The sequence below is a fragment of the Eriocheir sinensis genome, chromosome 3, assembly GCF_024679095.1.
Source record: "Eriocheir sinensis breed Jianghai 21 chromosome 3, ASM2467909v1, whole genome shotgun sequence".
NCBI lineage: Eukaryota > Metazoa > Arthropoda > Malacostraca > Decapoda > Varunidae > Eriocheir > Eriocheir sinensis.
Window position 1 is genome coordinate 9,878,740 of NC_066511.1, and position 15,169 is coordinate 9,893,908.

General features: G+C 37.9%; 1 protein-coding gene across 8 annotated transcripts in view; it reads left to right on the forward strand.

Annotated features, from left to right (window-relative positions):
* LOC127004856 (WD repeat-containing protein 35-like) overlaps window positions 1-15,169 on the forward strand; it is a 93,137-nt gene that overhangs the window by 47,932 nt on the left and 30,036 nt on the right. For all 8 annotated transcript variants that reach the window (XM_050873036.1, XM_050873070.1, XM_050873051.1 and 5 more), the window contains 9 exons: window positions 727-892; window positions 2,103-2,251; window positions 3,325-3,543; window positions 4,432-4,567; window positions 5,357-5,485; window positions 8,197-8,294; window positions 8,832-8,995; window positions 10,249-10,330; window positions 12,340-12,507. In XM_050873036.1, coding sequence (XP_050728993.1) covers window positions 727-892; window positions 2,103-2,251; window positions 3,325-3,543; window positions 4,432-4,567; window positions 5,357-5,485; window positions 8,197-8,294; window positions 8,832-8,995; window positions 10,249-10,330; window positions 12,340-12,507 — 1,311 coding nt within the window. The remainder of the gene's footprint in view (window positions 1-726; window positions 893-2,102; window positions 2,252-3,324; window positions 3,544-4,431; window positions 4,568-5,356; window positions 5,486-8,196; window positions 8,295-8,831; window positions 8,996-10,248; window positions 10,331-12,339; window positions 12,508-15,169) is intronic.

A 15,169-nucleotide genomic window follows, 5' to 3' on the forward strand; every position in this document is an offset into this window, starting at 1 on the left:
CACAAGAAGAAGAAGAGCGTGTCAGCTGATTGGTTCAGTAGCTATCTGCATGTTTATTCCAGGACCACAATGAGTTCCACGAAGCTAGATAAACTAGGAGTAACCAGGTTGAGTAAATTTTGTAACTGAGCCCCGTCCAAGCATACCCACTGCCTCACATGTCTGGGTCCTGCTAAGTTCTCGTAGCATTTAATGGTAGCAACCTGTAATACACACTTTCCCTTTGTCTGCGAGGTAACCATTCGTGAGCCAACAAATGCGCTTTTTTTTTTTTTTTTTTTTTTTCCAACAAACACCACAAAGCAACTGCTGCAGCATCTGGATCTATTGTTTGTTTTGCTTTTCACCTGATATTTCCCAGAGTTCAACGGTCCCCCTTATAACCAAGCTTGAGGATAAATTCTTGGCAGAACATTGTTGGGAGATAATTTTGGTGGAAAATTCATGAGAAACTAGCTTGTGTGACAGTGCCTTTACACCGCAGTCGCAAACTAGTTCACACATTAAGTTCGTAATTACGACACGAATGTCATAAGTCAAAATAATGATTTTTAAAATTATTTATGACAGTTAAATCATAACCTTGAAATGTCGTAGGTCGAGGACATCATAACTCGAGGACCCCCTGTACTTTTGAATCAACAATATTTATATCATTTCTCCTTTTAGGAAGGTTGTGAATTGAAGAAAAAATAATTGAAATCAACATTCATACCATTATTTCAGAATCGGCTAAATATCCAGTGTCTGGGCAGCATGGGTCTGGGTGCCATGGTTGTTGGCCTTACCTGGTATAATGGACGCAATGGTTATGTTGATCCTGATTGTCCCACTCTGGCGATCTGTTATGACAATGGAAGGATGCAGATTATGCGGAATGAAAGTGATGACAGTAAGTTAACTAATTCCTATTAACATTTTGAATTTTTCCTTTTTATTTTTTAATTACAAATCATCTAGGAGCCATGTACTTTTGCACTAATAACCCTCTTAGACTGTTGCACATTGATTGATTTAGAAACTACTTTGTCTGATTTAAGCTGCATTGAAAGAAGGACCACTATATAAAACTGGCAGTGAAGTTTCCTGCCACTCCTGGTTTGATGTTTTGGTATAGACTTTAGCTACAGTTAATTGTGGTGTTTAGTATGTTTTCTTTGTGTCCAATGGCCAAATATACCCAAGATCTATATAGGGGAGGTCAGGTAATAGAAAACAGAAATCTGTCGGCTGTGCACAGCCCGTCATCTGGACCCCTCTAAGCCTAACACACCACACTGACCCCGCACATCCCTGTCCAGTCACTTTAACACCATTTCCACCATTTAACACCATTTCCAGGCTGATATTGATCTTGCTTATGCCCAAACTCATGTTTCAAATAATTCAGCACTTTATTACAACAAATGATACAGTAAACAATATAGTTACAATATAATTATATAACGATATAAAATAGGTAAAGGAGGAGGAAGGAAACACGGGAGTGTTGAGGTGAGCTTATTCCCAGCTGGTTTCGCTTTTGCTTCTTCCAGGGAACTGAGGTGGCCCAGGTGTCATCCTCCTGTATATAGGATATACAGCAAGATGACTCATTTCCCCTAAAACGAAAGCAAAACTAGTCCAGAATAAACTCACCTTAACACTCCCATGTTTCCTTCCTCCTAGTCTAACTTGTTGAAACTGTTTTTACAGATATAGAACGCAGTTGATAATAATATATATATATATATATATATATATATATATATATATATATATATATATATATATATATATATATATATATATATATATATATATATATGCCAGTATATGTTAAAAAATACATGCAATGACTGTCAGACTTCTTGAGCCTCACTTCAACAATGGTATAGAATGCACTTAATAATGTAAATATTAAAATGTACATGCTTTAAATGGGCAGGTTGCTTCTTTTAATATTGCTCATATGAATGTAATAGTTTATCCTTGTATTCTTCAATGCTACTGCCTTTTCTTAATTCAATCTTGAGAAAACTAATTTTACAAGCCATAACTCGCTCATTGCCCACCTTACTTTCTCCCATTTTCACTCTGTAACAAATCTACTCTATTTTCAGTGCCTATATTGATAGATACTGGCATGAGTGTGTGTGCCTGTCAGTGGAATCACAATGGCAGTGTGATGGCTGTGGCAGGCACCCTTCATCTGTCTGGCATTGGGGAAAAAGACTGCAATGTTGTTCAGTTTTATAATCCCTTTGGAGAGGTGAGTAGTATGATTTAAGCATTGCCAAAAGGAGATTAAAGTGGGATTTCAGTGAATAGCTTTGTGATGGTCTTTAGGTAATAATGGTAGTTATAATATTTAAATGATTTTTTATCAAACTATAAACAAAGGGCTAGGCTTTTCTTTAAAACTATTGTGAGATGAGCATTGTTCACATTCATATAGAAGTTAGTGGAAGAAAAGATTACCAGTAGAAAGGCTCCCAGGCTTTTACCCTTATCCCTTTTTGTCATCCCTAAAATGCTGAAGATGTGAAAGCATGTATTTCATGTCGCTTTGTGGTCATTATGTTCTAGGAACTGAAATCAAGGTGGAGGTATTAGATTTTGGCACTATGTACTACCATACAACTGTGCTGAAATGAATTATGGTATTATTTTTAAATCCAAGTGCATGATTTAATACATACTCTGCAACATAACTCTTCCTTTCATTTGTATACAGAACACCTCTGTGGTTTAGTTGTTAGTATGACTAATTTTGAATCCTCAGGCCTGGGTTCAGTCCTGGCCTGGGCAGTTTGGGCGTAGTACACCTGGCGTTTCATCCTCCCTTTCTGGCTGGTTGATAGATTATTATCTGAGGAAAATTGGGAAATGTAAACTATGGTAACCTGGATGTCATACATGCTTTGTGTCCCAGTGTTATGGGTAATTATCCACCACAGGCTCAAGAATCAAAAAGATGAAGATGAACACCAACACTATGCACTGCTAATCCATATTCCTCCGCTTTACCTTTACCTTACCATTGTTTTGTTCAGTCAATTGGTAGCCATTTAATCATGGTACATTTAATGCTCATCTGTTTATATATCCTTGCATATTTGTTAAACATGAGATTTAAAATACTATAAAAATTTCCTAGAAATAAGCATATTTTCACTAAAGCTTATGAATAGGATTATCATAACTTTTTTTTGTCATTGACAGTCATTGACTGAGCTACATCTGATATCTTTATGGCATTCCAAGATAATGCCTAAATGTTACCAGCTAATGATGATTCACTTGGCAACCCCAAGGTTTCCTAACTGTCATTTTTTTCTTCAGCACTTACGAACCCTGAAAGTGCCTGGTAAGCAGATTACTGCCTGCTCATGGGAGGGAGGATCTCTGCGAATTGCCTTAGCTGTCGACTCCTTCATCTACTTTGCCAATATCCGTCCAGATTACCGGTGGTGCTTTTTTTCTAATACAGTTGTATATACATTTACCAAGCCAGAGCGCTCTGAAGCTTGTGTCACTTTCTGGGACACCAAAAATAATGAGGTGAGGTTTATTATATTTTGATATGTTCTCTATAATCTGCCTTGTATGAAAATTCATTCTTACTTTAATAGATTGATCTACTTGGTGTTTAATAGTTTTGACCCACCTCTACATTGAGCATATCATTACACACACACACACACACACACACACACACACACACACACACACATACACATATGGCGCGTGGCGCAACTGGTAGAGTGCTGCGCTGCCAGGCTTCACAGTCTGACAGGGTGGCAGTTCGAGCCCACTCAGGCTGGCAGTACCCATAGATCGACGATAAAGAGCACTTGCTCATGTTGGGAGGGTACCTGCTGGCGATTACGAGTCCAACACGTGATCAGGCCATGGTGAATTACACACACACACACACACACACACACACACACACACGAAACTAAAGGAAATGGACTTGCCAACACTAGAACAAAGAAAAGAAAGAGGAGACCTAATACAAATATATAGGCTATTGAGTAATATAGAAGAAGTAGATAACAAGAAATTGCTACTAAGAGAAGAACCTTCCAGCAGGAATACTAGAGGACATAGTAAAAAGTTGAGGAAGGGAAGATGCTCAAGAGACATAAAGAAATATAGCTTCCCACAAAGAAATATAGAGGTTTGGAACAGATTAAGTGAAGAAATAGTATCGGCAAAGAGTGTGCAAAGATTCAAGGAAAAGTTGGATAATTATAGATACGGAGACGGGACCACACGAGCGTAAGCCCAAGCCCTGTAAAATTACAACTAGGTAAATACAACTAGGTAAATACACACACAAGAAAAGGCAAATGTTGAATGTGTGATCTTTAAAATGCACCATGATGAAGGTTTCATTTAACACAAGGTAAATTGTAAAGAAAAGTTTTTTGTGGTATTTTACAGCACTTCATCAAGCATATAAAGTATCTGATGGGAATGGCAGCATCTGGGGAACATTGTGTGTTGGCAGTACGAACAGATGATGGCTCTGGGCAGTTTGGTCTCATCATCTGCAATGCTATTGGAACACCAGTGGATAGTAAGTGACATGATACAAGGGCTTCTAACACAGCAAACTTACTACACAATAAGTATGCATTTCTAAAAGCAATGTTCATAGCAAATATGTGGAAGTATTCTTTATATAATCATAATTTCCAAAAGCTATATACATAGATAAAGAAAACATGTCAGATTTTATATCTTGTCTGAAATTATTCATGATGTTTTTCAAGACTGGAGAACAGCTGCCTCCAAGATCAACAACATAATATTTCATATTGCTACTCACTTTACAACATCTAAATAAGTGGAGGCAGGATAGAAACTCACTTTCATCATATCATATTTAAGTAAAATAAATATGTTACTCCTGTTACTTCATTTATGTACACATAAGGAAATAGAAAACGATATCAAGGAAACAAATTGGAAGGTAATCAAAGGATACTGTTAATTGGATCCCATAGATATTATGCAGTGCTTCGGAGACATTAGGTTGAGAAAAGTAACTGGTTTCTTATTTTCATTAGCCCAAATTTCTTATTTGCATTTTTTTGTTACATAACAGTATAACAATGTAGACTGAATTGTTTTGTTACTACTAGGTGTATGGATAAAAGTCAGAATTTCTATAATAAGAATCCAGTAAGTATCAAATTCCATTTCAGTAGCTATTTTTAAACTTGGCAAGATATTGGTAAGCTCAGTATTAAGTGAAACATATATGTGAGCCTCATCTAATTGAAACCAGCTATTTGAGATGAGAATAAGGATATACATATAAGCATTTGTAGCATCTTATGTATGCATATTATTTCCTCTACAGGTAAATACATTGACATTGAACCTCATTACTTGGCAATGACAAGTAGTTATGTATTTGCTGCTTCAAAAGAGAACTTCTACCTGTGGCATTTCAAGACTCCCAAGGCCCACAGCTCCATTGAACTGATAAGTAATGTACCTTTTAGTGTTTTCCAATGAGTTCTAGTAACCTTTCACTTCCTTTTGACTTCTATCCTCTTACACTGACCAGCCTGATGAACAAACCTACAGCTCTGTTCTCCTCTTTGATATACAGCAGTTGGTTCAGCACCCTACACATATCCCTGACTGCCTTGGATACACACTCAACACTCTTAGACCTCCTCCTAACTTCTAATCCTTCAGCTTATACTATTAAACTCCTCTCCTTTCAGCTTCTCAGATTGCAACCTCATAGCTTCATTCTGCCCTATCATTCCTGTTCAGTCTCTGAAGAGGCATTATGCTTAAGCTCAGTGGGATAACCAAAGGATGTACTTCTTCAATTTCCTATGGAATGATTACTGCTTCCAGGCCAGAGATGTCTCTGTGTGTGCCCAGCACATTATAGAGACAATTGTCTCTGGAATTGAGGCACTCATTTCACATGTTTTTTCTACTCCCTATGCTAAAAATCCATTACAGTTGTTCTCATTCTGTCAAAGAAAAAGAGGCAGCTCACAAAAGGTACCTGAGTCTTCAAACTCTTGCTAATTGTGATCTTTACATTTCTGCCTGAAATTGGGCCATATCTATTCTATGACTCACCCAAAATTCTTTCTTTAATAGAAAATGACACAGCCTTGTTTTTTAAATTCTTCTATCACCTAGCCAAAAATATCTCTTAACAATTTTACTAAATTCACCTTTCCCAACTTTCAGTCCTGAGGGGAGGGTCTCTCTCTCTCAACGAAGACACTGGTAACTCATAAAGGCAATTTTTTTTATTTTTTTTTATTTTTTTTTATTTTTTTTTATGCATAGTTGTTGAGCAAATTAATGTAGGTGTAATTCTGTTGCAAAATTTCAAGCATATTTTGCTGGTGCTTTATTTCTGTGTTTAAATGAGCTTAAGCATACGAATATGGATAATAGACTTCAAAATAATCAGAAATGAGAACTGGTAATTGGAGACAGCATAATGTTTATTTCAGCTTTACGGCAGGGTAAACTCCGCCCTGCCACGTCCACTGTTGTGGATTAAGCATCCAACCTTTTTATGTTACATTTTTTCCATATATTTCTGTTTCCGTTATGTAAAGTGATGTGTATTTATCATTTACTATATACATGAAGAAAGTGTGTAAAAAAGTGTAATAACATCATACAAAACTCTATAAATATATATGTATTTTTATCATCTTGACTTCTGAGATGGGGAAAATAATGAAGATAAGAATTGCAAGAAAGCATCATTTCCTGTAGTCACATGAAATTAATATAGTCACCACTGGATTTGTTCATTTCTGGAGATTTTATTTTATTTGGGCAAATAAAACTAATGCAAAAAAATGCAACCTGACATGGCCCATTTTTTTACCCAAAGTCGACACTGCATGGGTTAAAGACATTCAGTATCTTTCTTGCAGGATTTTCGTAGATCAAGTAAGGAAAAAATATAGAGTGGTACCCTTTTTCACATATGTAAAATACTAGTAACAGCTTTAAGTAAACCTCTCTGTCTAGAATATGAATAATATATGAATTACGGTCTCCTGTTTTGGGGATTTTATAGCATCCCGGGATTCCGGGAAAAAGCAAGAGATTTCCCGGGATCCCAGGATTTCCCGTAGCTGATAATGTTTGCTAATACTCCTGCTCTATCGTGATTCGTAAATGAACCTCAGTAGTATATACATCATAAGTAGTTACTTGCCCTGTGATAGTGTGAAATAAGTATTTTTAAATGACATGTATGTATAGAATATGAGTTTTTGCATACAATAGCATATCCATATGGAAGCTTGGCCAGTGGCACAGGCCACCCCAGTGACCCCCACCACTGTAAACTACACAGAAAATGAAATTATGGAGTAACCTGTGCATATATTCAACACATAAAATAATTTGGACATCATATTCCACAAAAGCTAACCAAAAAACTGAAAATTCTAAAATGCCCTGAAATAAAAGAATGATAAATATAACCTGGTATTTTGTCATTGTACGTATTGAAATAAAGCTGAAGAAAACAATGAAAATTCTGCAATGCATGTACAAAATCATATGTAGAATATTTGGAATTTAGGCCCAACTCTCCAGACATGGTAAACAAAAAAAAGTGAAATGGGACTCAAAACACTCAATACTAGAGTATGGAATGGCCTGTAAAAAAAAAAAAAAAAAAAAAATCAGACAGCTGCAAACACAGTCATACACCCTAAGAATTATTCATGAAATAACATTTCAAAAAGCACAAACAGTCAATACTAAGGTCACTGAGCTTTGATCTTAACTTGGAGTGGCCACCTTCAGTGACCCCCACCAAGCCTCCAGTGAGAGAATGAACCTTTGGGCCTTGAAGGAACAACAGTGAAGGATGGTGAACAGCTTAACAATGATCTGATATATGAATGAGCTTTCTCTCTCATACATTTTCATATTTTGTAGCAGATATAAGAGAAAAGTAATAAAAAAGTATCCCGGGATTTCCCGGGATTTTACAAATTTCCCGGGAAGAAAAAAAATAAAACTTTATGGCCGGGATCCCGGGAAGGAAACCCTAATGTGAATGTGGGTGCAGTAATAAATGTTTAAAAATAATTGAAAGTATATATTTTTTTCAGGAACATGCAGTGGATAATGAACACAGGCAGACCATTTGAATGATTGTTTGGTAAATACATACATTTTTCATGCCAGGTACTGTGAAATCAGATCGGCAGGAGAGACTTTACCACATTGATGATGCTCCCACTGGCATGTCTGATATTTTTAGAGAAGGGGACAAGCTATATGAGGTTTGTGATATGCTTTCATTTTTACTTTTGCTTTCAGAAAATAATATTTATCTTTCTCATGATACTCAATAGTCCTAATTTTCTGATAGTTGATTGTAGAAATATCAACTATCTCTACTGATGGTCCTGTTGCCTGCAGAGACAAAACCATTTTTACCTTTTGGGAAATGTTCTTGATAAAAACATTTGAAAGAGGTAGTCCCCAACTAAGCTTCTAATATCTTCTTTAGTTGCTCTTCACAGCATTCAGCAGATTATGGAAATGCATTCTTGGGCTCCACCCTAGGAAAATGTGTAACAGCATTTTTGCCTAATCTTTTCATACTATGTTGTTATATTACATCATTTGGGAAAAAATTGTTCAGCGATATTGTATTTGATAACTGAAACCCGTCAGGTTTAATCAAGAAATAATGGAGAAAATGCATTTAAATTTTTGACATAGAGCAATACATATGTAGACAGTGCTCATTTAATGGCATCCATATAATAGAACATCGATTCACTTCATATTTTTTATTTTATTTTTTTATTCAGGCCACCAATGACCCCATATGCTGCATGACTGCAAGTGAGAGAATACTAGTAGTTGGAAGAGAGTCCGGGGCTCTGCAGCGATACACCTTACCTCATGTTGCCCTGACAGCTCGCTACACCTTGCCATGCCGCCCTCACCGCCTTGCACTTAACTGTAATTCTTCGTAAGTGTGAAACTTTCTTAATTTTTTTCTGAATGGATAGCTATGTGTTATTTATTAAACCACATATCATATTTCCCAAATATTGCTGAAAGGCATAAAACCATAAAAGAATAAATTAAGTATATATGTCCACTTTGTACAAAACTAGCTTTTACCTTGGTACAGGTGGTCTCACTATATAAATGAATTGCATCCCTGAGAAACAATTTGCTCAGTAAAATTTTGTTAATGGAGTTAGGGTCTAGTACCCAGAGTTTCTCCCTATCTACATGTAATACCTACTTTTTGCTCGATCGAAATTGATATTTGGGTCATTGATGACTCTGTACCCCTTAATTTACAACTACAGTAACACCCCAACTATCCAGCCCCTGGTATCTGGAAACTCCAGCTATCCAGCAAAAATATGTCTGGTCAAAGATTGAAAAAATTCCAAGAAAAGTTATTGAAAAATTATGAATATTTGACCAGTGTAAGATTTGAATTACCTTTGCTGCACTTCCTTCACCTCCAGAGTAGAGTTACTCTGCGTACATTTAAGCCAATAGCCATGTAGCTTTGCCAGTGGTTCATTAAAATTAGCATGTATGGGATTGCCCTTATGATGGTGGCGGCAGCAGAGCTGGCAAGTTTTAACAAGATGTGGCTTAGTCTTGGTCTCGCCTTGGGCGCCCCGCCCAAGGCGAGACCAAGACTAAGCCACACTGAGCCGTTACTTGTAGGAGTCTACAGTCAGCTGGACAGTGTAAACATGAGTCATTGTATTTAATGAGTGTGGCCAGTGTCACCTTTGCTTCATCTGCTTATCTCTACAAATGTTTCGATCAGCTATGGTTTCTGTTTCCAGTAAAGGGTCACCTGTAAAAGCAGCTAAAGGAATGTTTTGAAGGTGCTGTTTGTGGGCTGCCATCTTTTGTTGTACTTGGCCGATTCACTATTTCGTTGGAGTTGCAACAGAGGTGACACTGGCTACACTCATTAACTACACCATTTCCTTTATTGACAAAGTGTCTCCCTGCCTGACAGGGCTTGGTCTTGGGCATGGTTTAGGTGTTTGGCTAACACTGCCATTTTGGTGAAACTTGTTAGGTCCATTGTCATTGATATTACAAAGGCAATTCCACGCCAGCTGTTGGACTACTGGTAATGTTCCACAATGCTGCGTGCCTAACGGGTCAAACAGTGTCCAGTAAGTAGGAATATATACATAAATTTATCAAAGTACTAATGAGGTATCTATGATCACTTTTCAGACGCTTGGCCATCATTGATATTACTGGGTTACTTACCTTCTTAGACCTGGACATTCGATCTTCAGACAGCAGTGGAGCTGAAGTAAGTTAACTTTTATGAAGTGCCATCTCACATTTACTCTGTTTTGGCTGATTGTAATAAAAATAGAATAGTCAGGATTAGAGAGGTTAAAGGTACAGTCATACCTTGGTTTAGAGGGCCTTACTTTACAAATGTTTTGATTTATGAGCAAAAAAATTCACTAAAAATGCCTTGATTTACGAGTGGTGACTTGGTGTATGAGCATCATGTTTGTGCAAGTTGAAGACACGAGCGTGGGTTCCCTTTGTTCGCCGCAAGACAAGAGTGCTCAGAGCTGAAAACAATGGGAATGGGGTCGCAGTCTGCATTGTACACTCATAAACATAGCACCCACGTGCTCGTGTCCATTTATGTTTGTGTTCCAGTATGCGATCTTAATGTTTTCAGCACTACAGTGTGCGTTCATTTTGGTTTGTGAGCAAAATTCTGTAACGAATTAAGCTTGTAAACCGAGGTGTGACCGTACTTACTAGGAACATGATTTATAGTTGCATAACAAATATTCTTTATGGGGAGATGCCATGTTGTTTCAGTGAGAAAACCAGCAGTATAAATAATATATGAACTTGAATTGCATTAGTATAAAAATAATTTGAATATTTCCTTTGTCACTTTTATTTGAGTTTATAGCTCGTTAATACAGTAGGAATTGAATGTGAAAAAGAATGCAAAATAATTTTGAATGGTGAAGAAATGGAGCAGGTTAATGAGTTTAAGTGCCATGGATCAGTTATGTGTAAGCATGGTGGTAAAGAAGGAGAGACAAGAGAAAGGGCATTGCAAGGAAGAAGGGTGGTAGGGTCTTTGGGACATATCATGAATGGCAGAAGTGTGAGCATGGAGGTATAGAGGGATTTGAAAAATACAGTAATAGTACCAGCCCTCACATATGCAAGCGAAACATGGGCCTGGAATGAAAGTCAGAGGTCTAGAGTGCAGGCAGTGGAAATGAGTTATTTGAGGAGTGCATGTCGTGTGAGTAGAATGGATGGAATGAGTAATGAAAGGGTGTATGAGCGTTTTGGAGTGTGTCACGTGGGTGAAGGGAAGAAGTGTGGAGTGGTGGAAGAAGTGAAGTGACAGACTAAAGTGGTTTGGTCACATGGAGCGAATGGAGGAGAGTAAGATGACCAGAAGGGTGTATGTGAATGAGATAGAGGGAGGGAATGTTAGAGTACGACCTCCACTGAAATGAAGAGATTGGGTACAGGAATATGTTAGGGAGAGGGGGAAAGATCAGTGAGAAACTTTGAGCAGGCAAGGAGGGAGTGCCTGAATAGAGAGAGTTGGAAACTCTTCTGCCGTGGCCATCCTCTCTTAGGAGCAGGCGTCGATGAGATGATGATGATAATACAGTGTCCCAAAATTCAGATCAGGCTTTGTTTAGTGAAGACTATACTGATGGGAAAGATAATCGGTGGAGAGTTTATTAAATGTTAAGTTGCTTACCTATAAAAATAAATACAGTACTCTTTGAAAATGGAATTACAATTCAGATGATGATGATTGGGGAAGCAAGGGAAGGAGGATCAGGATTCTTATTGGTAATGTTAATACAGTTATCTGAAGTCTTTGAAATTTACTGTACAGAGAAAGACTAAAGAAGTTCAACTTACATTCTTCGGAAAGATGTAGATTGCTAGGTGGTATACATAAAGTTTTTAAATAGATTAAGGGAATAAATAGTGGCAATTTTGATAAAGTACTTATTCTGAGAACATGTTAAAACAATGCAGTAATGGGTACAGAATGGATAAATTAAGGTTCAGAAAGGGTATAGGGAAAAAGTGGTTCATGAATAGGGTAGTGGATGGATGAAGCAAATTAAGCAGGTATGTAGTTGATGCAAACATAATTAAAAGCTTTAAATGGAGGTAAGATGTATTTATGGATTGGGAGGGTAGTTGATCAATTCCTCATTCCCAGGAGCTGCCATGTGTGGGCCATCTGGCCTCTTGCAGTCTCCTTATGTCCTTGTGTGTTTCTTATTAGATAATGTGATTGTGCAGGTGATGGGATCAATACTGAAGTTTGAACGAAAAGATGTGTGGGACATGTGTTGGGCTCAAGACAACCCAGAGCTGTTTGCTATGATGGAGAAGACACGCATGTATGTGTTTCGAAATATGGACCCTGAGGAACCCATAGCCAGCTCTGGCTACCTTTGCAACTTTCAAGTAAGTACATCTAACATATGAGGCGTACGGAAGTAAAGGGGCGATATCGCCATATCCTAGATTTTTAGTTAAGTGTACCATGCGATAGGCACACACATTTTCTATGACTTCCAAAAATAGTGCAAGGTATACGGACCCTTATAACAAGAGAATCGAGGGTGTACTAGTAATAAGTGCGAACAAGAATTCTTTATTATCATGTAATGGTTGTCGGAGGTAAAGAGGCGACATCACCAGCAGCTTGAGAACCAATGAGGAGCTGGTTCTCCCATGCTACCTGCTGCTCCGCCAATCACAGGCCGCGCTGCCCACCAAGCGGAGCGTCTGAGTTAAAGCCCGGGAAGTAAACATTGTCCTCAGAACTCCTCGCATTATTATTATTATAAAAATTCATAAAAAATCAGCATTTTGATTTAAAATGAAATGGTTCATACCGTAGTTTAGGTGAACAACATAGATTTTAAAAATTCACATACATTATGGATATTTTAATTATCATAACCAATATCCAAATTGGGGTATAAAAATTTAGCAATAAAATTGATTTATTTTTCAATACAAAAGAAAAATTGTTCTTACTATACAACTAGGCCATACAATTAAAATGAATACAAACAATAACTTGGTAAGTCAAGAGGAAAGTACAGTACACATAGCTAAACTTTGAATGAGATTTACTCAAAACTAGATTTTGGTGATGTCGCACCTCTACCTCTGGACTCCTCATATGTGAAAGTAAGTGAAAATGTCTTTCATTGTAAATTCATTACCAGTAGTTGTCACCGTTCTGTGCATTGCTTTGGCACTCATCTCCATATTGTTAGTTTTTGAGCCTGTGGTGGATGTAAATCCTTGCATTAGGAAATAGGGCTGATTTTGAAATCCTGGTTGCAACAGTTTACTTCTTTATATTTCCCTAAATACCCACTTATTGGCCAACCCACAAGAGAAGATGAATAACTGGTTAATTTGTGTATCAAGTGCTATGGTTTGGATTTGAATTAGAGCCTGCACTCTATAAGAAAATTGCAGTTCTGAAGGATCCTCCAATGAGTACTTACAAGAGTGTAGTCAGTCTCCTCAGCTACTCCTCAAACATTGCTCTACCAATAATGCTCACTTTATTAATTTAAGATAGGATTAAGGTGAGCTATTGGGTCATAAAGTTAAAACTCCACCCATCCTTGTATTTTCCGTGTACTTGCTAAATTTGTGCCGAAATTATCAGAGATTGTGTCCCAATACAAAATTTCCCCATCCAATATCTCCAAGTTGGTAAAAATCAGCCTTTTCTGCACATAACTTCAGGCATCACAATACTGCATCATACCGTAGGGCAGGGCTACTCAACTGGTGGCCGCAGTCCGAATCTGGACCTTCTGAGTGTTGTAGCTGGACCCCGGGCTTCAGTAGAAAATATGATTAAATAACATGAAGATCCTGGCGATGAATTCTTTCAAGTGTATTTCTTCGACTGACTGTTGCCCCTACAGTCAGTCGAGAATATACATTTGCAAGAATCAATCACCAGGACATTCATGTTATTTAATTATATTTTTTTATACTCCTGGACCCTGGAGTCCAGTTACAGTATTTATCTGGACCTCTGCATACATTTAAACTTGTTTAACTGGACCTTTGCTCATAATAATTGAGTAGCTCTGCTATAGGGAGTCAGGATGCTACTTGTCATTCTCTCTGTATAGAAGAAATCCTTAGAAAATAACTTATTTAGAATGAATAACCAAAGATATACCAGAAAGCCATTTCTGGCATTTCACGTTTGGTAAGGAGTGAGTGATACATGATTAATGCTGTCCCAGACTTGAGGGGGAATGCATGTGCTGTTCATGCACTTTGGTTCAATTCACTGTGATTCAGAACACTTTTCAAGCATTTCAAGATGCCAAGGAGGAATCAGTGGGTTCAGAAGAGGGCTGTGGTTCACAAAATGGAGAATCTCTTATTGCCTCCAAAGAGAGTGGACAGCCATGCAACACTAGTCAGTCTCACAACACCACACACTTTACTGCCACTTACCTCACTCTCAACCTTGCCACAGCCACTTACCTCACTCTCGACCTTGCCACAGCCACTTACCTCACTCTCAACCTTGCCACAGCCACTTACCTCACTCGACCTTGCCACAGCCATTTATCTCACACTCAACCTCACCACAACCTTTTACCTCACACTCAACCTCACCACAGCCTTCTTCCTCACACTCAACCTCACCACAGCCTTCTTCCTCACACTCAACCTCACCACAGCCTTCTTCCTCACACTCAACCTCACCACAGCCTTCTACCTCATTACATTACAAATAAACATCGTGTTATTGAAGCAATGTCTATTAAGAAACAACAATTTTAATTAAAACTAAGCTACTTTAAAGTAAGATTCAGTTATGAGGTCCATGGTTGAGAGGTCTCTTCCCACCCCTCTGTTCCCCCCTGTCTGTTCATCGCTGTGGGGGAGGAGGTGAGCTCTGACTCCTGCTGCGTAACTTGTATGATGGGATGTTTGCCTACCATTCCCTGTCCTGCCGTCTCATGTTTGCCCATTCATTTTTGTTTAAAAAGAGATCTATACTGAGTTTCCTTTTCCTCTTCTGCTGAAGTAGATGACAAGAAGAGGTTGATTGCTAATGGTACTTCTTTTC